Raw genomic sequence first — 25,062 nt, 5'->3', positions numbered from 1 at the left:
ACTTTCTAGTGCTTAATTAGTAAGTGCTACCTCGTTGGGTAAATGTGTAGTGTGTATTCTACACTACAGTTGCATAACGGACCACAAGAAAATGTTTCCAGTGACATTGGCAGTGTTTCAGCAATGTGATTGTTCCTCATGCATCTTTGTCTAGAAATCTGTGGTAACATGAATTCTTCTATAGAGAGGGCAACAAGACTACAAAGAGGTAAATCTCCAGCAAAAAAGAGACCTTCCCCTTAACTGTATGAAGTAAGCACTGTTTTGTTTGGTGGAGATGTCTTTATATTCCTCAGCATGAAGAATATGTCACCCAAATCGGTGGGAAACGTGCTGGGGGGCATTTTGTTAAGCTGTCTATCATTGTGGCAAAAGGCAGGAAGACCTTTGCATACTACTAAGGTGGATAGGGTGGAGCTAAGCGGTCAGAGCTTTCAGGTGATTTGTACATTTGCAAACTCATAGTAATTTAAAGGGAGAATCATGTACTCTGCTATCACAAGGACAGGACAAGAAATCCACTTGCCGATTTCTGCCCCAGGGACCCCATCCCAATGCGGCCCGGCCAAAATGCAATGCGGGAGGGGGGCACATGCCCCCCCCCCCCTCCTTAGGCCAATTTTGGCCTCTAGCTCCTGGGTGCCCTGCAGCCCACTCAGGGCATCCAGTGTAATATGTTGGGGGCTGCGATAGCAGTCTCAATGCCCTTGTGGTACCTGCCAGCTCCCCACCTCCAGAGGATCTGGCATTGCTCCCACACAAAGGGAGCAGCAACACATGCTGCTCCTTGAATGTGGGAGCAATTTTGACATCTGTTTTCCTGCACATTTGACAGCTTCAAAGTTTATTATCTATGCAATGCCCCCAGGATCTGGCCCAGGCAGGGGCTGATCTTTAAACAAGCAAGGGGGGGCAGTTTTTATGTTGTTATTTTTGCCACAAATTTGTGAATACTCATTCCCCTGAGAGGGGCCCGTGTCCCCCTCTCTGGGTTAATTTTGGCCAGGGAACCCATCCCCCGGTGCTCAGCACATGATGTGACCGTGGGCGGTCGGCGGACTGGTAAGTCAGGCGAGGAGGCCGGATATAGTGGGCGATAGTGTTTTATTGAGTTATTATACAGCGGGTTACGGGGACAAGAGGAGAGTTCAGGTTCAACACTCAGTGAAAGGTGTTCTTCTTCTTTAGTCGTCCTGTTCTTTTGAAGGTCCGACGGGTGTCCGGGTCTTGGGTGTAGCTGCCTCGGTAGAGTCGGAGAACACCTCGGAGGGCAACAAGAGAGAGAGGGAGCTGTTAGTCGCACTTGGACTAAAGATCCGATCCCGTCACCGTTACCCGGTAGTGTGAGGAAAGGAAAGGGGAGTGCTGGGGTCGGGTACGGGCAGGGGAGGGTATGGGTAAGAGTCGAGGAAGGGGAAGTAAAGAAGACGTGCACAAGGTGGTGGGGAGAGGGGTGCTCTTTATACAGTGTCCAGTGTGTATTTACAAGATGCCTAGTGCCTACAGGTGACGTATTTACAAGATGCCTAATGCCTACAGGTGACGTGCCTAGGATAGCGGGAACAATTATACAAGGGGAGGGGTTTTTACTGCTATGTACACAGTGCACCTAATGTGCGCAAGAAGGGAACTGGTACTCACACGCTCCGCCGTAACTCTCCTCCGAGTTACGGCCGCTCTTCAGCCACCTCCGTGGGACTCCACCACTCTTCGGACCACTCCTCGCTGTCTCCGTTCCCGACCTCTCCGTCCGTCACCGCTCCAGCCGAATGCTCCTGCCACGATCCTTCGACTCCGAATGTCTCTTCTCCTCGGTCTTTTCTGTATCCGGCCGTCCGTAGGGAGGCGGGACTTCCGGGGTCGCGGGGTAGCCCTTCCGGTCCTTCGTTACACCCGATTGGACCCTGCAAAGGAGAGAGGGGCGGGATTCCGGTCGTCATGGACGCTGTTGTTGGGGATGCCTCGCGTCTACCCGGACATGCTGTGGGGCGATAGGGCAACAGAGGTGAGGGGGTGTCTCGGGGTCGGGTGTCCCGTGGGGCCGGATCACACATATGTTTTAGGGGAGGGTGTAATTTGCCCCGCTCCCTGAGCCGTTTTCGGCCCCAGGGACCCCATCCCCCAGTGGCCACCATTATATTTATGGGGGTAGGGGTCATGCAGTCCTCACCCTGAGCCAATATCAGCCCTGGGGACCCAATTGCCTGGGGCCTGGCCTTATTAAAATATGGGAGGGAGCGCATGGCCTCCCTCGTGGGCAGATTTCAAGCCCATGGACCCCATTCCCCAGAGACTGGCCAAAGTTAATAAAGGGAAAGGGGGCACGTAGCCCCACTGCCAGGCCGATTTTGGTCCCAGGTATGCATCCCCTGGAGCCTGGCCTTTTACTAAAGTAGGGCGGCCACGCAGCACCCCTCCCTGGGCCAATGCCAGCCCCTGGGACCTCAAGGCCTGGCCAATGATTAAAGGAGGAGGGGAGTGCCCTGGTGCCCAACCATGGCACTTACCATAGCCTTGGTGGGGGCTGCAAAGGAACCCCCAATGCCCTTGCTGCCACCTCCCTGCATCCAGTGGGAGCCTGTAGTGCTCCTACCCACAGGGAGCAGTTAAAATTGCTGCTCCCAGTGGGTGTGAGCAATATTCAAATCTACTTCCCTGTCCCCATCACTGCGTACAGGAAAACAGATCTAAAGTCTGCTGTCACTGGCTGGAGCATTTTTAAAGCCCCTGCCAGCTTGGAGCAGATTTTGTGTTTGCTTTGGCTTGGTGGGAGCTTTGAAATTGCTCCCACCAAGTGAGAGCAAACACAGGTTTCCCTGCCCACGCCAGAGTAAGCAGGAAACTGCTATAACCCGGGGTTGGGCAACCTGAGACATAGCAGGAGCCGGCCCTGGGGCACGGGGTCTCGGGTCATTAAAAGCTCTGGGAGGGGGGAAATGTGACCCCCTCCCTTTAGAATTTGAGACCTGGCCCTTGGGGATTGGGTACCGAGGTGGTCACAAGCCCCCCTCCATTACTCTTATGTCCCGGGCTCCGACGGATGGAGTTCCCCCGGCTGAAATTGGCCCGTAAGGGGTCTGTATGACCCCTCTCCAATTTTACACCACAGCCGGGCCTCGGGTGGGGTCCCTGGGGCCAAAATCAGCCCATAAGGGGAGCCACAAGCCCCACACCCAATTTACTTCAAAGGCCAGGCCTGGGGGATGGGGACCCAAGGGCCAAAATCGGCTGGGAGGTGGGCTACATGGCCCCCCCATCTTCTACTCTGCCGGGGGATGGGGTCCCCAGGGTCGAAGGTGGCCTGGGAGGGGGCCACGCTTGCACTCCTCTCCCCATTACATTAATAATCCTCCCCCAAGGCCTCCTCTGAAATTTTTAGGTACATACAGATAAAGCATGCCCTGACAGCGGCACTACCGCCTGGCACTGATGTCCCAGAGGATTCCCCTCTGGAGGACCGGTTGCTGACAGATTGTATGTTTAAGAAAGCAACATAACTTACATACCGGAAGTTGCTCAATAACCTACCGGACCCCACTGGACCCCTCGGGGACAAAAGGACCCAAGACGTGGGAGACTTTGACGAGACTGAATGATAGGAGGCATTAGCTTCCCCGCGGGTGGTGGGTATACCATCGCGACTCAGACTGGTGCAGCTAAAAATCTTGCATCGCTCTTACTATACCAGAAACACCTTACACAACATAGTTAAAACACCACACCCATATTGCCTACGTCATTGTGGGGACGAAGGCACCTTTATCCATACCATATGGCAATGCCCCAAAATCATGGATTTTTGGGTAAAAGTGATGAGAACTATTTCCCAAACGGAAGACGTCTCACTAGTACCGGAGCCCAGACGGTGTTTGTTGAATGTTTGGGAGCCTAACGACCTCACTCACCAGGCACAGGATTGGGCCACAATAGGGATTATGATAGCTAAGCGTAATATCGCACAAAAATGGGGTTCAGCTGAGCTACCGACATTGGCCGCATGGTGCAAAGACATGGACGAGACCATGATTGCTGAAAGAACAGTATTCGCCAATCGGGGGTGTTCACGGAAATGGAGTAAAATCTGGGGGTCCTGGAAAAAATTTAGGGGAGATATATGTGAACCACTGAGTGCTCGAGATGATGAGAGTGTGGAGGAGGAATAACGCGGAAAGGAATGTTGAAACTGTGATGGGAATGGGCTACGAAGGGAGAACGTACGTTATTGATGAATTACCTGTAACAATGCTGTCCGACTGTATATTGAAGACAGATACTGTACATCTGAAATTTTTTACAATGCTGTGCTGTGATTTCCTTGTTGAAAAATTAATCAACATAAATTAAAAAAAAAATAATCCTCCCCCAGGGTTGTCACACCCAGGAAGGCATTAATAAAAACAAGCAAAGGAGACCATGCTTGTTTTTTTTATTTTAAATTTGCCCCCGATCCTCAGCAAATTGTGGCAAAATTAAAAAATAAATGTTTTGGGCCCTGGCGGAGTTCCTGTGGAACTCCACCACCAGGCATAGGGGGCCAGGGCATTCCTAGCTTGTCCCTTCATTTTTGCAGTTTTTTGAGTCTCGAAGCCCAAGATGGCAGCCACCACTACCTGGTTGAAGTAGTGGCAGCCAATCACATCTCATCATGAGATCTGTGGGATCCGCTGAGGCTCCATGTACCTAGGTATACATAAATCCTTTTTCTTTAATAACTCCAAAAGTACTGAATGGGTGTACACCAAATTACAAAAAAACACTCTACTCTTGCTGGACCAAGATCTAGCTTTCTGCCAAATTTGGTTAATTCCATTCAGCAGTTCGAGCTGTAGTCATGTTGAAAATCCCTATGGAAAATTGCATGGGAAAATTTGTTTTGGGACCCCCCTTTTCAACTTTCCAGACAGCAGCTGAAGTGAGTGGCAACCTAGTTTTGAAAATTTCGCGATGATTCATCAAACGGCCCTAAAGTTATTAGCAAAACAAATAATGCTTTTCGAATGTAGCATTATTCTTTTTATTGACACTTAAAGATTAAACGCATCATAAGGTCACCAGGCGATTTTAACCAGTACCCTACACATTGTCCACAGACTATGGCTGTAGGAACATTTATCAACTGAACAACCGCAAGGGTATTCCTTCTGACCAAGTGTACCCACTGATCAAATATATCTGTGGTCCAAACACCTACTGCCTAGATGTGTGTCCATCCAGCTTGATGAACACAGAGAGTAATGAGCTAACTGGTAAAACAGATTCTTTTCTGTATGGGATTCACTACTACACATAATATTTTTCGACGGTGAACAGTATTCCTGTCTCATTCATGAATGCCTCTCCATTGTGAGGAAGTAGGGATCCACTCTACTGTTATACGGTACAACACCGTCACCCTTGAGTAAAGTACACATGTATAAAATCACAGTGCACTATGATGAACAAAGTTCTGCAGCACAAGTATAATTCTGTAGGTATGTGTGACAGCACATGTGAGCGCCCCTGAGAATTTGTAGCTGTCTCAAATTCCCAGAAGTATTCTTGGAATTCTTGGGTAATTCCATTAAAGTCAGAAAGGTGCTCAAACTTAGACAAACGTTTCAGAGTTTTGGTGAATCAGACCTTAAAAACTTGCAACCTTACATAACCTTCTGACGCTTGAGATATCCCTCCCAAAATCTTCAAGCCCCCTGAACAGTCAGAAAAATATATTGCCATAAGATCTCTCCAAGTGCAAGGATTTTTGTTTCGCATAAGCTTAAATATCTGCCTGTTCCTCTTATCCGATGAACAATGCTCTGCAACTGCTGGCTCTGCAGTACTCCTCCTCAACCCCAGCGGGCACAGTAGACTGACATGCTGCCTTAGAGCTGATCCTTCAATAAGCCATACGGTGGCTCACTTGGTCAATCTTTGGCCTTGTTGAAAGTTCTTTTGTCGCATATTCGCTTGATGTGCTAATACTATCTTCTGCACGTTTGGCAGTTACTGACCTAAGCTGGTTGCTTCACCTTTGCTTGGTCTTACGCTTACTTTTAAAATTTGTGCTCATTGCAGTCTTATATATATTCTTAGAACAGAGTTTATGTCTTATTAATGATTTCATATTTATATTTTGAAGATCTGCGTTGCTTGTATTTAATACCTCTGCAGTGTATTACATGTTAATATTTATATACGTTTCAAATTTTTAAAAAAACGTTGTTCTTCAGCACAATTCCTATCGCTGGCTTTCCTTGTGTGCCATCTAGCACTCCCAGGTGCCTCAAAGGTATGCTTAACACATTGAATTCATAAATACATAAATAGATATCCTGTAACACATGAAACTGCATTAGTATTTGCCTCTGCTTCTGATAACCTTGCATGTCTTGTCAGGTAGGTGGGTGCCTTCAGGGACAGCATAACATTCATTCAATAATATCCAACCATTGTATGTGGTCACTATGAACAAGCGCGGTTGATATTATGAGTAATGAGGAGTCCTACCATAAATAAATGCACACATTGATAAATGCATTTAAAAAATAAGATCATGTTATATCCAACATTTATTACCACCAACATTCATTTTGACCCACATGCCCCTGAAGACTATTCCAGAAGAATGTATAAGAAGTATCACAGCTGTGGCTTGTGAGAACCACTGCCAAGCCACACAACCACATCACATTGTTGTTTTAGTGTAAACCTCCTCACCTGGGGTCTCAAGCACTGTCACTGTTATATACAGGTTGGCGCCATCCAAGTCTTCCAGGGACTCATAACCTAGCTCCTTTACTGCACTTTTGCTGTTAAATGTGACCTCTGTATAGCCATCAAAAAGCTGCAATGAGAGGTTTGAGGAGTTATCTGAATGCTTCTGGAAATAGCAGTAAAATCAGAATAAAAAGTCTCCTAGGGATTACAGCATATCAGTCTTTACAGCTCAACAACATGGTACATCACCTAACACACAACCTCTGTGGCCATCCTCTTTCAGCAAAAAACACTTCCATGACCCAGCCACATCTTTGATCTCATGTTGCATTCTGTAAGCTGTCAATAGAACATATTGAGAGCCTCAACCACAATCCAACCGTGTGTCCGAAACCATGAAATATTCTGTAAACCCTCCTTCTTTAAGGCAGAGTTTTCTTCCAAATTGCCAGTTTACAGTCCACAACAAGAGGAATTTGGTGTGAATGACCTCAGTTTGTGCACTGCTTGCTTCCCCATTGATTTAGTGGAGATGTCAAGACCTGTATTAGGTGAATTTGTTGGCAAATGACACCTCATTATTTCTCTTGTTGTTTCACAGCGATTTTCAGGCTACCATAGGATAAAGCAGGCAGCTTTCTGGATGCAGATGGTAGTTGCCTCTCCCACCTTCTTGAAGATCTGCATGGGATTCTATAAGGGTTTATCCCGATATCGACAAAACCCTTTAAATCTCCACAAAAGTTGTAAGACTATGCCCAAAATGCTGTTTCATTATTGAAAATCCCTGTAGTCAGAATCTATATGGAATTTGTAGAGCTAATGGAACAGACAACCCAACTAATTTGAGAAACCAACAGACATGGATTACAATCCAACAGAAATGTAGACTCATATTTGATTCATATTTGGCTGCAATATGTCTGATTTAATGCCTGCCTCAAAGGTAGGCCTTGGCCTTTTTATTTTTTATTTCTAATTTTACAGTCTTATCAAATATGTATAGGCATTGGCAGATAAGTAAAACATGTCAATTCACATATTCTATATCCCTATATTGCAACATCAACCAAAGCAATAATGCAGCAATTCTGTTCAATCATCAAAGCCTATCACCTATCCAAATTCTGCTAATTGATTTTTCAAGAAGACAACGTATAGTCAACAAGTACAAAACAAAATATAGATCTGACAGAAACATAAAAAATATTTTGTCAATAAATGAATGCATGGCCTTTCCATGAAATACATCCATATATTTTTATGATTCTTCTTGGTGTACTTTCTGCTTCATACAGATGACGAGTCATTACACATAAGAGATAGTCGCCATTTGGTACAGGTGAGAGCAATGACTCGAGTAACAGACTTGTATCCCTGGCCCAAATCAGTAAATGATGTTGAAGATTCATAAGATGATATGCTCAAAACACAATGTGAACACAGTAGGATCACTTGCGGCTAAGTCTGCACACTGAGATTCAGGGATAGTGTTTTCTCTAAAGGCATTGTAGCATCTCCTCAAAATACTACTCTTCGTGCTGTTGCCACGTTATTTGAGTGTTACTGGTGACCTTGAGGAGGTCGGGTGGACCTTCCTCATCACCCAGGAGATATTCATGCTGCTGATCATGGGACCAATTCCCAATCCGAGTAGTTCACTAGCTCCTCTGTTTGGTCATGGGACCAGAGCCAAATCCTGTAGTACCTTGGCTAGACTTGTGAATCGCAGTTCACATGTTCAATCCTCGTACTACCCTGGCTACATGCTAGGATCACCACTCTTATAACCAATCTTTCGTTACGCTAGCTACTCTCTTAGATTGCAGGTGCCACTCCAGATTCTAGTAATACCCTGGCTATGCTTTTATACCACAGGTCCCGGACCCAAGCCTGATAGCTCCCTAGCTACACTCTTGTATTGCGGGGTCATATGCCCAATCCTGGTAGAAGACTAGCTACACTCTTTTATCTCAGGTCACATACCGCATCCCAATACTAAACAAGCTACACTCCTGGATCACAGGACCTATGTCAAATCCTGTTAGTATCTTAGTTACAGTCTTGGATCAGATGTACCATGCCCGATCGTGGCAGTACCCTAGCTACACTCTTTGATTATAAGTCCCTTGACAATCCTGGTATTACCCTAGGTACATTCATGGATAGTGGGTCTCTTATCCAACATGGTAGTACTGACCTATACTCCTATGTCAGAGTTTGCTAATCCAATTGCATTGACCCGATGGTCAATGCAAGTAGGTCCCTGACTACACACAAGGATCACGCTGCCATGCCTGATCCTGGTAATACCCTTTCTTGATGCTTGGATCACAAGTCCCAAAACAAATCCTACTAGCACAGGTCCTCCTGTCCATCCGCAGTTGAGCCAAACCACAGAAAAATGTGCGTCTGTGTCCTGTGTCTCAGTCCTATCTCTTGAAATGGGGTCACTGTCCGATCAGGATTTAGCCTGACGGTGTACTTTTCAGGAGACGGAGGAACCCATCAAAAATCCTGTAATTACACTGTTTCTACAAAAACAGACTGAGATGTCATGGATTTATAGAACATTTTCTAGTCACATTCTGCAGGTGATCCTACCTTTTTCACAAGAAAAACAGATTTCAGTAACAGAGTGAACTTCTCAAATTATCAATCTGCCTCACACTTGTTCACTTACTCACTCACACTCAAGAATAGCAGAGAATAGAAGAGCTTTGATCCTTAGAAAGTGAGTCCTGGGTACCTACATCGGTTGCCAGGATAGACTTGGGCATCATCTTCCGTTCCCCAGCCTGGATTATTCCAAAGCGGAAATAAACATCGGCTGTTGAAAGCTTCTTGTTGTAGAAATAACTATGAAGAGATGGAACACAGATGTCTTCTTCAGTAAATGTACAAGGTATATATAAATATTTGAGCCACCAATCTGGGCACTCACATACTCAGAGGGAGCTTCAGCAGAAGCAGCACCCAAACAATGCTCAAAAGACGGACAAACCACTCTATTGGCGTAATTAACTTCCATTTCGTTGGCTCTACAGACTTTTATTTTAATACTGCAGATCAGGCTCAATTTTAACCCGTTTACCGCGGTAGCAATTCCACCGCGGTGCGGGCGTTCTATTGTGCGGGTGGAGCTGTCTCGGCCAACGGGCGTGCGCAGCACTACTGAGATAGTGCTTGCGACGGCCGTTGGCCGACGGGCGCACTTAACGGGTTAAAATCATAGAGGAGGTGATCTGTCTGACTTGTCACACTTTGGATACCTACGAAAGGTGCAGGCAGAATGCTATAACAGGAGTTTCTTTTTTAAATCAACCTGGGAGGTAAATAGTTTGCCTGGAATATTTGCAGGAAATGCTTCCTGGTTTGGTCAGTCACCCCAAGGGATATGAGGGGGTGGGAGGACACAGGTATGGCGTGCCAACATATTTTACTTTTGTGAACATAGAGATGGTTCATTTCAGTTGGTGTGGAGCCACAAAGCAACCAATGGAATTGTGAGGGGCCAGCATATTGACAGGTTATAAAAATAGGCACTAATGCATATGGAATGTTGTGAGTGAGGTAAAGAATGGTGGAAATCCAGTGCTGGTGGGTGTGTCAGATTGAGTGGCAAACACTGCCAACATGGTGGAGGCAAACAATACACATAAAGGCACTTAGGTGTGTGCTCTGAAGTAGGGAATTATGACAATATAGCCACAATTATGTTATGTTATATTACGCTATGTTCTGTTCTGTTAGATTATGTTATGTTATCTTATGTTATGTTATGTTACTATATGTTATCTTATTTTTGGAGCTCACTATCCCCAGAATGGGTATTGTGGAGCTGAGCAGATATGTTTGCCTAGTGTAGCCTAGGGGATGAGGTTAATCAAAAAGCCAGTTCTTCAGCTTCTTGTGGAAGTTCTCAAGAAGAGAGGAGGAGGCTCTGCTGTGTATTGAAAGGATCACTGACATAACCTCGACAGACCGAATATCGACTGCACAAAATATCGATGAAAAATTATCGACTACAAAATTATCGATTGCCTATACTTAAACAACAAAACACAAAAATATCGAAACCACATTATCGACTAAAAAAAACAACGACTACAACATTATCGACTAACAACATTATCGATTTCTAAAACATCGATTATCACATCTTTAAATGAAAAACTGACAAAATATCGAATACAAAAATATAGATAGCAAATTTATCGTTTTTTAAAAATATCGAAATTACTACATCCTTGAATAAATCACTGTATTATCTTAAAATTTAGTCATACTATTCATATTTATTCACTAATTGTTTCTAAAAAGCTATAAAACATACTATATATTTTCCTAACATTAATAACACAAAATAAATACAAACATACATTTTATAATACATAAACAATGTTTCGAACAACTAAACATTTCTTACTGCAAATTATATATATTCCTCCACTTTAAAAATATAAAGATAACATTACCTATACAAAATAAGGCCTTACACATTAAATAAACGTTAATTGGCGTCACCCATATAAGGAAAGCAATTAGCATAACAGGTTAAAAAATTCAAATCCACGAATTAAAACAGACTATCAATTTAAACAACCAATCCTACTTCAGAAACTATTAGACTAATACTATACAAACAAGATTACAGCAAACTAAAAATGCAGCCTAAATCTCCTAACTAAAGGAAGACGAAACTCTGCAGGATTTCTGAAAGAAAACGTATTGACTTCAACATAAAGACAGCTACACCTATATAAAGTAAGTACTACTACATTATTTTCCATCGAAAATGAAAATCTCAAACCTCACACCTATGTTTAAAAGCCAAATACCTAAAATATATGTTGTTTTTTTTACTATTTATCCTACAGACAAAAAGAAAATACAGAAGACCTAGACAACACCTGGACATCAAAAGTTAAATATAAATAAGTAAGTATATAATTTAAATGTAACTTCGACATTTAATAGATAGGTAACTAAATAGAAACTAGCTAAAAACCTCTACCAAAATATCATAAATAGTTATAAAATATTTGTACACATTTTCTCAACTTCCACAGGTACAAAAATATATACACAGAAAATAACAGTTTGAAGAACATCAACACCTGAAAAGAACTACTTGAAATCATAAAAAGATTTACAGGTAAATCAGAAATGTGTTAAACTGTATTATTAGAATACAACATTATTTTATCAAAAAATGTAATGACATTCTCTTTTAATTACCTCCTAGCACTACAATACAAGCATGACTGAAGGAGCTAAATTCCTTTATTCACAAAAAGGGAAAATGCTTCTTTGTTACATGGGATATGTCTACACTCAAGAGAAACAAAAAGATTTGAAAGTTTTTTGGAAGTGTACGAAATATTATGCCAACAAATGTTATGGTAGAGCTATAACTCAGGAAACTACTGTTACTTATACTAAGGAACATAATCACCCACCCAATGTAACAGAAATAGAGATTAGACAAATGCTATATTCCCTTAAAGAAGCTAGTACTAGTACTGATCAACCAACAACTGCTATTCTGAAACACCATTTAAGTGTACTTCCCCAACATGCTTCCAGCCAATTACCATCTATCGAATCCCTAAAAAAACTATAGCTAGACAAAAAAGAGCAACATGCACTACTCCTCCCACACCAAAAACTTTTGAAGAAGTGCAAATTCCCCCTGAACTCTCTGTAACTCACAATAAAGATGATTTTATACTCTATGACAACAAATGTAAAGATAAAAGAATTATACTGTTTGCCACAGCAAACAACATGACTAAACTTACCCAATGCCAAACTTGGATGATGGACGGTACTTTTTCTGTATGCCCCAAACCTTTTTATCAATTATACACTATCCATGGTCATTTCCAAAATGCTAATATTCCATTCCTTTATGCCCTTCTACCAAACAAACAGCAAGCTACCTATCAAGAAATACTAACTGAAGTCAAGCAACATACTAACAACTATTTTCCACAAAAAATTATCATTGACTTTGAAAAAGCAATGATAAACAGCATCCTTAAAACATACCCACACACAGCAATACAAGGTTGCTATTACCATTTTAACCAATGTATCTGGCGACATCTACAACAATCTACCTTGAGTATCCAATACGCCACTGATAGCACTTTTGCTTATCAAATAAAAAAACTCATCGCCCTAGCCTATGTTCCACTGACAGATGTAACTGAGCACTATAACTTGTTAATAGACAGCCCCTACTATAAAAGAAATGAAGAAAGACTAAGCCCTATGCTTGACTACTTCGAAGACACATGGGTAGGAAGGCTACACAGATCAGGCCATAGAAGACAACCCAAATACCAAATAGCTTGGTGGAATGTCTACCTTAGCACACTAAATAAGGAAGCAAAAACAAACAATGCAGTTGAAGGATGGCACAAGGCCTTCCAAGCAACTACAGGCCGAGGAACACCTACCCTTCACAAATTAATACAATCCTTACAAAAAGAACAGAGTTACCAGGAGCTCCGAATGGAGCAATCAGTAACTTTGATCGGACCTAAACTCACCAAAGAAAGGAAAAAAATGTATAACACACTCCAATGTCAAGTTACCCTCTATCCAACTAGCAAAGGACTAGACTATCTATCAATGATTGCAAAAACTATTCTTTAAAACATAACATAACTATACACGTTACATTAAGCATTTTTTTTTTTATTCCTTAATTTTTACATGTGACAATATGCAATTAAATTATCAAATACATAATATTAACATATATAAAATGTATTTAGATAATGTATTTACAAAATGTTACATACAACATAACTAAAGCAAAAATTTAAACAGTTTCCCCACCCATAAAAAGTTTTGTAAATACTGACCTTTCTGTTGCACCTTCAAACGTAATCCAATTCCAAGCAATCCATACGACACCATAGCAAAAACCCATACAATCCATGGAAGCCCAAAAAAAAATGCAAAAATACAAGCAAATCCATAGCGACTCCTCTCCAATGTAATACACACGATATACCATTGAAAACCCGAAAATAGTAATTTTAAAAAAAAAACGCTCCTGGAAAACGTGAAAACCAAAATATTTGTGTGCAAAAATAAGAGTATATAATACTCGTCACATAACTCTGATCGAAAAAGAAGGACCTCCTCAAAAACAGTAAAACGCGACGATAACCTGGAAAAAATAAAATACATACCCACCCACACAAAAACACCCATACATATATAAAAAGACATATTTATACACCAAACATATTATCTTTGTAACATTTAAACATATTAGCTCACGTCACACACCTACAACTAAAACGCGGTAAAAATTAAATATCGTACACTCTACCTAACACCAAAAACACAATCTTCTCTTAATAACCCTATGTACATAAACTTAAACACACCACACATACACTAACACTAACTTCATTAACTTCTAAAATACAATAAAAACAAACTTACCCTCTCTAACGCGAAGCAGCATCCAACTGCGATCTGTTGAAGCACCAAATAAGCCTAAATAACATTACGCGGTTAAAAAGTAGTCCCTGTATACAGCAAAAACCTCTTTAATTTCTATATTCCAACACTTTAAAAAAATACACTGAGTATTATATTAAGTGTAAATAATTATTTAAATTGTAGAAAATTATTTCTTAAATATTCATTACTTTCAAATAATTATTCAACTGTTATCTGTTACTTTAAATAATATTTTATTATTTATATATACATTTTGAAAATAATCTATATGTTAAACAAATGTGAATATATAACCTTGTTACAAATAATTTGTTTATAAAAATAGCTCATATTAGTTTAAACATTATGTATGTATATAAAAATGTATTTGTGTGTTTATCTATGTAAAAAATAATATTATAAATATGTTAAATATTCATAATATTAATTTGTAAAAAAAATATGATTACTTTGTAAAAAACAAAAATGTTACTGTTATAAAACAAATATACATATTTATCTATGACAATATATTCAATGTCTATGTGAATAAAAGAATTGTTATTAAATGAAAAGTACATATTACCAATTTGTTTCTTTAACTAATTAAATTACAATATATGTGAATAAACATATAATTATTTAAATATCATTTATTTGTTAAAAACATATATATGCACTTCATATATTTTGTTGGATAATAAAAACTGTTTACTTACAATTTTCAATAGAAATAAAAAATACATCTCTACTTACAATTTATTTTTTATATGTTAATAAACTGTTTTTCATTTATTCCATTTAACCCTGTGTATGTTTCCTTCTTTATTATTCTATATGAATATTAATTACATATGAAATATTCTATTTAAAAATGCATTTTAAATTTTAATAAATTTAAAAATGTATTTATCTTTTAACTACTACAATAACAATAATTATATTTAATACAACATTTTTCTATGTAATTTTAAAACTTTATTATAGTATCCTACCAATAATAATTACTTGTATTAAAAATGTTTTCTTATTTCCACTGCACCAATTATAAACTCACAAAACCATACTACACATTAAAACCATACAAATTACAATTCCCACTTCACCAATTGTAAACTCATGGAAGGTGCTGGACACTGAACCCATACTAATTACTATTCCCACTCCACCAAGTATAACATCAGGGAAGGTGCTGGACACTGAACCCATACAAATTACTATTCCAACTCCACCAAGTATAAACTTAATTTTTACCCTGTACCCCTGTACCCAAAAACCCCAAACTGACCCTGAACCCTAAAAATACCCCTTTACCCAAAAACTGAAAACTTATCCTGAACCCTAAAAATACCTATTTACCCAAAAACTGAAAACTGAACCTGAACCCTAAAAATACCCCTTTACCCAAAAACTGAAAACTGACCCTGAACCCTAAAAATACCCCTTTATCCAAAAACTGAAAACTGACCCTGAACCCTAAAAATACCCCATTACCCAAAAACTGAAAACTGACCCTGAACCCTAAAAATACCCCTTTACCCAAACACTCTACAAGCCCCTGATACTGTTGTCCCATCGCAAGACCTATGTGACCGGATCGCCTCCTTCTTTCACACAAAAATCCAGGACATCCACACGGCTCTTGAGGAACAAAGAGCCTGTATCAGTGCACCCTCTGCTCGGGTTGAGATGATTACGATCTCCCCTAGCACCCCTCTTTCGAGCACACTGGACTGTTTTCCCCCGCTGGCTTTGCAAGACCTTGAGATCTTGCTCACTAAGACCAAATCTGGCTCCCCCTTGGACATCTGCCCTCTAAAAATTATCAAGCAGTGCAAGGTGACCCTTCTACCTCCTCTGCTAGAAATCATGAACTTGGCGATGAGAGATGGCATCTTCCCCCTGGAGTGGAAGAGCGCAGTGGTTAAACCTCTGTTGAAGAAGGCATCCCTTGACCCGGAGGTCCTAAAAAACTTCCGCCCAATCTCGCTGCTCCCAGCCCCCGCGAAGATGCTTGAGCTACATCTTAACAAGCATCTTGCTGCCTTTGTCGAAGGCTCGGGCTGTCTGGACTTTTCCCAGCATGGATTCAGGAGGGAACACAGTACCGAGTCGGCCCTCACCATCGTGCTTGATAAGATCGGCACTACAGTGGATGGGGGCCAGACTACCCTCTTGGTCCTGCTGGACTTAACTGCGGCCTTCATTACCCTCTCTCCCTTAGTACTTACATCTCGGCTAAGGGAGGTAGGGGTGAGGGACGCAGCTCTGGACCTTCTGACCTCCTTCCTCGCGGACAGGACACAAAGAGTCAAATTGGGGGAGTTTCTATCTCCGTCCCGACCTGTGCGATGTGGGGTCCCTCAAGGGTCGGCTCTTAGTCCGACCCTATTTAACATTTATGTGACCCCACTAGCCAGATTAATAAGATCTTTCGGGATGGAGGTAGTCTCTTACGCGGATGATACCCAAATCCTCGTCTCTCTCTCCCATTCAGATGTACCTACCGCCTCCAAATTTAGATCTTGCATGGAGGCGGTCGGTCAGTGGATGATCATGAATTCACTTAAGCTTAATGGGGAGAAGACTGAGGTGATGGTATTTGGAGGGAAAGAGAACATCTGGTCTGCCAGCTGGTGGCCCGACTCCTTAGGAGCCTGCCCTTCCCCCACTACATCGGCTAAGAACTTAGGGGTGACTATAGACCCGGCCCTGGATTTGGGCAAACAGGTGAGTAGGACCATCTCCACCTGTTGGGGCCTAATCCACACCCTACGAAAGATCAGGAAATACCTTTCCTTGCAGTCCAGAAAGCAAATAGCGGCTGCACTTATCGGCTCACGCCTGGACTACTGTAATGCGCTGTATGCGGGGCTCAATAGGAGCCTCCTGCAGCGCTTACAGGTGGTTCAGAATGCCGCAGCCAGATTTGCACTGGATGCCCCTCGACGCTCCTCGGCCACAGTGGCCAGGAAAGCGTTGCATTGGCTACCAGTGGAACACCGTGTTCGGTTCAAGGTCTTATGTATGACCTATAGAGCCATTGCTAAAGGTAGTGACACAGGAATTGGATCTATCATCTCCCACTATATCCCCGGAAGGAACATACGCTCCTCCGGGAAATTGCTCCTGACAGTCCCCCGGATTCGGAGATCCAAGTGGGGTGGTAAGGCCTTTTCTACCCTGGCCCCCAAATGGTGGAATGATCTTCCGCTTGATCTCAGATCTTTACCTTCCCTTCTGAAATTTCGAAAGGCTTTAAAAACTCGCCTCTTCCTACAAGCCTATGTGTAAGGATGGATGTTTTAATTTTGATGTGATTGTTAGGCGCCTTGATACCTGCGGGTTATTGTTTTTGCGCGTTATAAATTTTATTCAAATCAAATCAAATCAAAACTGACCCTGAACCCTAAAAATACCCCTTTACCCAAAAACTGAAAACTGACCCTGAACCCTAAAAATACCCCTTTACGCAAAAACTGAAAACTGACCCTGAACCCTAAAAATACCCCTTTACCCAAAAACTGAAAACTGACCCTGAACCCTAAAAATACCCCATTACCCAAAAACTGAAAACTGACCCTGAACACTAAAAATACCCCTTTACCCAAAAACTGAAAACTGACCCTGAACCCTAAAAATACCCCTTTACCCAAAAACTGAAAACTGACCCTGAACCCTAAAAATACCCCTTTACCCAAAAACCCAAAACTGACCCTGAACCCTAAAAATACCCCTTTACCCAAAAACCCAAAACTGACCCTGAACCCTAAAAATACCCCTTTACCCAAAAACCCAAACCTATAACATTTTAAATATAATTATATACTTACAAATACTTACGTTGTAATGGTATGCGTTGTAAAAGTACCTGCGTAGTAAAAACATTTGTTGTAAATACATGCGTTATAATGGTATTTGCGTTGTAAAAGTTTCGTTGTAATGGTAGTGCGTTGTAAAAGTTGCGTGGTAAACGTTGTATACCTTTAATAAATATTATTATTTCCTTCTTTATTATTAAATTACTTCCCACTCTATTCCCCTATAAACCCACAACCCGCTACAGGAAATAAAAAAATTAATTTAACATAATTAGCAAGTAATCAATTAAATTAAATTAATTACCAATGAAATTTTAAATAATCAACAAATATTTTTTAATTAACAATTAATTAAATATTACTAACAATTAATAAATTTACATATTTAATGAATTATAATTAAATTACTTCCCACCCTATTCCCCTATAAACCCACAACCCGCTACATGACATAAATTATTTAAATTAACATAATTACCAATTAATCAATTTAATTAAATTATTTACAAAATAAATTTTATATAATTTAAAAAAATTATTTAATTAACAATTAATTAAATCTTACTACCAAATCATAAATTTACATATTTTATTAATTATAATTAAATTACTTCCCACCCTATTCCCCTATAAACCCAATACCCGCTACATGACATAAATTATTTAAATTAGCATAATTAGCAATTAATCAATTAAATTAAATTAATTACCAATTACATTTTATATATTTGAAAACTATTATTTAATTAACAATTATTTAAATATTGCTACCAATTAATAAATTTACATATTTAATTAATTATAATTAAATTACTTCCCACCCTATTCCCCTAAAAACCCACAACCCGCTACATGACATAAATTATTTAAATTAGCATAATTAGCAATTAATCAATTAAATTAAATTAATTAGCAATTAAATTTTATATAAATAAAAAATATTATTTAATTAACAATTAATTAAATATTACTACCAATTAATAAATTTACATATTTAATTAATTATAATTAAATTACTTCCCACCCTATTCCCCTAAAAACCCACTACCCGCTCCTAGAAATTATTATACTATTTGAATTAATTTTTATATTTATTAATTTTTTATAAATTTATTTTCAATATAAATAAATAAAAAAATAACATATATTTAATCATGACTGTCGATAACACAACTTTCGATATTCTTAAAACCGATATTTTGACTTTCGATATTTTTAAACTACTAGAAATAACGATATTTTTTACTATCGATATTACTTACTCGATATTTTTTCAATCGATATTTTTTAACATACATGAAAATCGATAAAAAATACATCGATATTACTTACCTCGACATTAATGCCATCTCGATATTCTGGAGTCGATATTATGTCCAGTCGAAAATAAAAACTCGATATTTAGACTGCACACCGTATTGAAAGGTCAATCCACACTTGAGGAGAGATGCATGAGAAGGTCCTGCCTCCAGATCTGTTTCTATGTATTCGTAGAACGTGTGTGAGTAGGAGTCTGGCAGAGAGGAGGTGGCAGACGTAAGGAAACGCAGCAGAATGGGCACAACAAAGGGAAACAGAAGGGAACAGATAGGATGGCATGGTCTATGTGCTAGTTATTGGAGAGATTTCGAGTATACAGGAAAAAGCAAGGAACACAAGGGAAAAATGAGAATCCAGAAGAAATTTAGAGAATTCAGGAGAATTAGAAAACTGAAAGTATGAACACAGTTGGGCTGAGTCTTAGAAGAAGTCAAAGAAGAGGAGCAGGAGAAGACCTAAATGTCAGTAAGATTAGTAGCATCTGAAGACCAAGTAACAAACTGCCTAGAACAGCTAGTTAGGCAATATAGCAGTTAGGAGAGATTGCAGGGGACATGGACAAGAAAAAGTAGGAGCAACTAAGCACAGAAAATAAGTAAGGAGAGAAGAGAAAACATCTCAGAACCGATTCAGTCAGGGAAGGAGTCAGTGAGACTTTAGTCTGTCCCATAGGAGCACATTGGATGAAGCACAATGGAAGAGAGTTCTGTACAAATAAACCTGGGAAGGTGGCTGAAATGGAGAAACAAATCCCAGCGACATGATGGAACAAGCAGTTGCAGAAACGGAAGGACAAGTCTGTTCGGGCAAACCGGCGAGAGCCTAAAATAGCGTTGTCAAATTTCTGAAAGAGAACATTGCGAAGGAGAAGCCTTCTGGAAGAATCGAAGGAACTTCGAGGCGAAATTTATGCCAAACACCAACGTCTCCAAGCTGGGCTCAATGTGAGAGAAAGAGCCAGATCCGTTAGGTGCATTATATTATTTATTTCACCCAGATGTCAGTCATCATCTGAGTAGGGAGGACTGCTCTGTATCATGTGCCTCATTTCATGGTGGAGTAAAGCTAGAGAAAGGACAAGGAAAAGGGATCCTGGTAGCAAAGGTAGGTTTTGATGGAGCTTCACCAAAGCACCTATAACTTCCAGGTTTTGCAGCTGGCTTGGGTTAATACTATGAAGAATGCTTGGCCATGGGGTGTTAAGGGTCGTGTACAGAGTTTGAACGTTTCAGTACATTCTTGAAGTGGGTGATACAAAGGGAGAGTGGTGAAATGGTGGATGTTGAGTACCTTGCACACACCCTTATGCACAGTGATGGGATATACGACCGTGTCAAGACAATCAGAAAGTTCACTGAGATGGCACTTACGATAGTGATGCCACCTAGCTCAATCTCCTTCAAGTTCAAGTTCAAGTTCAAGGATTTATATAGTGCACTACTCACCCAGAGGGTATCAAGGCGCTTGGGGAGGCGTTAATTATTTATCAAATAGCCATGTTTTAAGTTCTTTTCTGAAGGAGATGTGGTTCTGTGTAAGGCGTAGGTGAGTGGGGAGTGAGTTCCAGGTCTTGGCCGCCAAGTAGGAGAAGGATCTACCACCCATGGTGGATCTTTGGATGCGTGGAATTGCGGCGAGGCCTTGCTTGGAGGATCTTAGTTGGCGGGTGGGTGTGTAGAAGGATAGTCGAGTATTGAGGCATTCGGGTCCTAGTTTGTAGAGGGCCTTGTGTGCGTGGGTGAGGAGACGGAATATTATTCTCTTGTTGATGGGAAGCCAGTGGAGGTCTTTCAGGTGGCCGGTAATGTGATCTTGGCGGGGGGATGTCCAAAATGAGTCTCGCTGATGCGTTTTGGATGTGTTGGAGTTTTTTCTGTAATTTGGCTGTCATTCCGGCGTATAGGGTGTTTCCGTAGTCTAGTCGACTCGTCACCAGTGCGTGGGTGACAGTCTTTCTTGTTTCGGCGGGGATCCAATGGAAGATCTTTTTGAGCATACGAAGTACGTTGAAGCAGGAGGATGAGACGGCGTTGACTTGTTTGGTCATCGAGAGTGAGGAGGCTAGGATGAAGCCAAGGTTACGTGCGTGGTCTGTGGGAGTGGGTGCTGAGCCTAGGTCCGCAGGCCACCAAGAGTTGTCCCAGGCAGAGGGGGATGATCCTAGGATGAGCACTTCCGTTTTGTCTGAGTTAAGTTTAAGGCAGCTGTTTTTCATCCATACGGCTACTTCTTTCATGCCTTCGTGGAGATTGGTTTTGGCGGTGTTGGGGTCTTTGGTGAGGGAACGGATCAGCTGGGTGTCGTCAGCGTAGGAAATGATGTTAAGGTTGTGTTGACGCGCGATGGAAGCGAGTGGACTCATGTAAACGTTGAAGAGGGTGGGACTGAGCGACGATCCTTGTGGTACACCGCAGATGACTTCGGTGGCTTCTGATTTGAATGGGGGAAGTCGGACTCTCTGAGTTCTTCCAGCTAGGAACGAGATGATCCAGTCCAGGGCTTTTCCTTTTATGCCGATGTTGCTGAGGCGTTGTATGAGGGTGTTGTGACAGACAGTGTCGAAGGCGGCGGAGAGGTCGAGTAGAATGAGGGCCACTGTTTCTCCGTTGTCCAATAGTGTTCGGATGTCGTCTGTGGCTGCGATGAGGGCGGTTTCGGTGCTGTGTTTGGCTCGAAGTACGGACTGTGAGGGTTCGAGGGAGTTGTTGGATTCGAGGAATGCGGCGAGTTGGCTATTGACGGCTTTCTCAATGACTTTGGCCGGGAATGGGAGGAGGGATATGGGGCGGTAGTTTTTAAGTTCAGAGGGGTCTGCTGTGGGTTTCTTCAGGAGGGCGCTGACTTCGGCATGTTTCCAGCTTTCTGGGAAGGTGGCAGAGGTGAAGGAGCAGTTGATGACATCACGGAGAAGGGGTGCGATGATGGAGTCTGCTTTGTTGAAGATGTGGTGTGGACATGGGTCGGTTGGTGAACCAGAGTGAATGGAATTCATAAGGCGGATGGTGTCTTCAGTGGTGATTGGGTTCCAGGCGCTGAGGTTGTTAGAGGGCGCTTTAGGTTGTGGGGGGGGTGGAGAGGATTGTTCGTTGGGACTGTTATCGAAGCTGTTATGTATGTCGGCAATTTTGTTGTAGAAGAAGGAGGATAACGAATCGCAGAGGTCTTGGGGGGGAGTGATATCGTTTGAGGCTGCGGTGGGGTTGGTGAATTCTTTGACGATGTTGAATAGTTCCTTACTGTTATGGGCGTTGTTGTCGAGTCGAGTCTTGAATGCTGATTTCTTGGTAGATCGAATCAGCTGGTGGTGTTTGCGGGTGGCTGTCTTGAAAGTGGTCATGTTGTCGGTGGTTGGGTTTTTTCTCCATGTTTTCTCGAGAGTGCGGCATAGCTTTTTGGATTTCTTAAGGTCTTCGTTGAACCAGGGGGCCTTTTTGCTGTCTTGTTTGGTGTGATGGTTTTTCAAGGGTGCTAATTCGTCGGCGCTGTGAGTGATCCATTGTTTGAATTTGGTGGCAGCTTGGTTTGGGTCCGATGAGAGGGCGGGTGGGTTTTGGTTGAGCGATGTGAGGAGTTGATCGGTGGTTATTTTGTTCCATTTTCTTCGGGGGATAGGTTGTGGGGGGTTGTAGGTCGAGGTGGTTTTGTAGCTGAAGTGAACACACCTGTGGTCTGTCCAATGAAGAGCTGTGGTGCGATCGAAGGAGATGTGTTTGCTGGAAGTGAAGATTGGGTCGAGCGTATGTCCGGCAACATGGGTGGGGGTGTCAACAAGTTGTTTGAGGCCGAGATTGGCCAGGTTGTCAAGAAGGGTAGGACACCATGTTTCCAATCTTGCACTTGAATTTAGTAGCCAAATGTGCACCAGGAGGTTTTGTAACTGAAAAGCCTAAGATTAGAAGCATGGTGTCCCAACTCTGTATAGAAGGATGGCAACCCTAGCCATTTGGCACCACCAGAGGCTTGGAATTGCTACTGTAAAATCTTTGCAAACCTTTTATTCTGTAAAGAAGCTGTTCTTAACCTGTGGCCCAAGGACCCCTGGGGGTCTGTGAGGCCAACACAGGGGATCAGCAACTGTTTTACAAAATTAAATATAATAAAATTAATACATTAAATGAATAAAGTATTTACAAATAAAGAATCAAATTTAAAAAGGTACAACTTTTTCTATATTTGTGAAATAAGCAAAATATTTCAGTATTTGAGCATTTGTTTGGGGTATACTTCTTTCTGTAGTTTTGACCATTGTTTTAAGATTTAAATCAAAGAAATTGCTTATACTGGGGTCCCCATCTTCCAATAATGACTCAGTGGTAGGGCGGATCTCAGGATTCAAGCTATGATTCAATGGGGATCAGGGTCGGACTGGGTCAAAAATAGGCCAGGGAACCAAAATTAAAGTGGCCCCTTTAGTGAATTCAATAGCTAAAAAATTGTTTCATGCTTCAAAATAGGGACAGCTTTTGATCTTGTAAAGACACACTGTATAAGTGTTTTGCAAGGTATGGAAGACTACATGGATTTGATCTTGCTGCAGGCAATGTTTGCTTTAATATCAGGGAAATCAACAGTAAAACCGGCCCAGAAAATGATAAAAACAGGCCCACAAACAGCCACAAAACTGGCCCACACATTGTACTATCAGGCCAGCCTATCTAACAAGTCACTATGTGTGCCTGATTGCCCTCTAGGCCAGTCCGACCCTGGTGAGGATCCAAATGAATGCAAAAGGTTAACCCCTTCAATGGCCTGGACGGCCGCCGGCTATCCAACGTCACAGTGGGCGTGTGCGGAGGACGGCCGGGGGGCTGTCCGAACCCCGCCCACTCAATAAATCACCAACACCGAGGCCGAATTTGCGCTGCGGTTCAGAACCACTGCTGAAAAGAAACGAAGAGTTGACAACACTGTAAACAGAGTCATGTCAATAAAGCATTTCTGAATTAAATTAGATTTAGAGTGAGCAGGATCGAGAGAAGTTGTGGGAGGAGATGGACTGGTACAGAGAAGGAGAAGTGGGAGATCCGAGGGAGGAAGGAGACCAGGACGAAGGCGTGAGACAGGGAGACACAGAGGTAGAAGTAGAGATAAAGTTATAAAGAGGAAATTGAGTGATGGATGTGTGGAGAATAGATGAAGGGAAGGGATAGAGTGGACGCGAAAATGAAAAGAAAGTCAAATAAAGGAGGGAGAATAAGAAATAGAAATAAAGGAAAGGCTGGAAAATGAAATTAAATGTACCTGTTGAAGGGGTAAATAGAGGGAGGAAGAATGCTGGAGGTGAGAGAGTGAAAGAGAGGGGAAAGGAGTGAGACAGATCAACAGAGAGAGAACAGAAGATTGAGATATAGACCCAGGAAGGAGTTAATGTAAAAAAGTTGAGTTTTACCCAGCGTGACGTACCTTGCTCTTACAGTGATCTTAAATGCCTCAAACTTGTCATAACCAATCACGAAAGCTTCAGGCTCGATGGAAACGGAATAACCTGGCAATTCTGAAAATAAATAAAAATAACAAATCATAGATTTGAAGAAACCAAATGAGATTGACCTCAAGACCATTGGGTTCCCATCTAAGCAATGATCAATTAATGCATTAAGTAGTAAAAACCGTGCAGAAGGTAAGGTGAGGGGGTAAAATATCAGGACGAGCACGCCTGTAGGGATGGTAAGACAGGCCTTGGGTACCATGGGGTACCATGGTCATGATGTGCCCCCTGCTTACAAGCTCTGCCTCAGTTTGACCACCTTCCCTC

At 41.7% G+C, this 25,062-nt stretch overlaps 1 protein-coding gene across 1 annotated transcript in view; it reads right to left on the bottom strand.

Annotated features, from left to right (window-relative positions):
* C5 (complement C5) overlaps positions 1-25,062 on the bottom strand; it is a 354,269-nt gene that overhangs the window by 266,602 nt on the left and 62,605 nt on the right. Inside the window, exons 7-9 of the mRNA XM_078641875.1 lie at positions 24,711-24,801; positions 9,450-9,555; positions 6,697-6,823 (exon numbers count right to left, since the gene is read on the bottom strand). Of these exons, the coding sequence (XP_078498001.1) occupies positions 6,697-6,823; positions 9,450-9,555; positions 24,711-24,801 (324 nt within the window). The remainder of the gene's footprint in view (positions 1-6,696; positions 6,824-9,449; positions 9,556-24,710; positions 24,802-25,062) is intronic.

This window comes from Lissotriton helveticus, chromosome 5_1 (genome assembly GCF_964261635.1).
Source record: "Lissotriton helveticus chromosome 5_1, aLisHel1.1, whole genome shotgun sequence".
NCBI lineage: Eukaryota > Metazoa > Chordata > Amphibia > Caudata > Salamandridae > Lissotriton > Lissotriton helveticus.
This window is presented reverse-complemented; position numbering and strand designations above follow the sequence as displayed.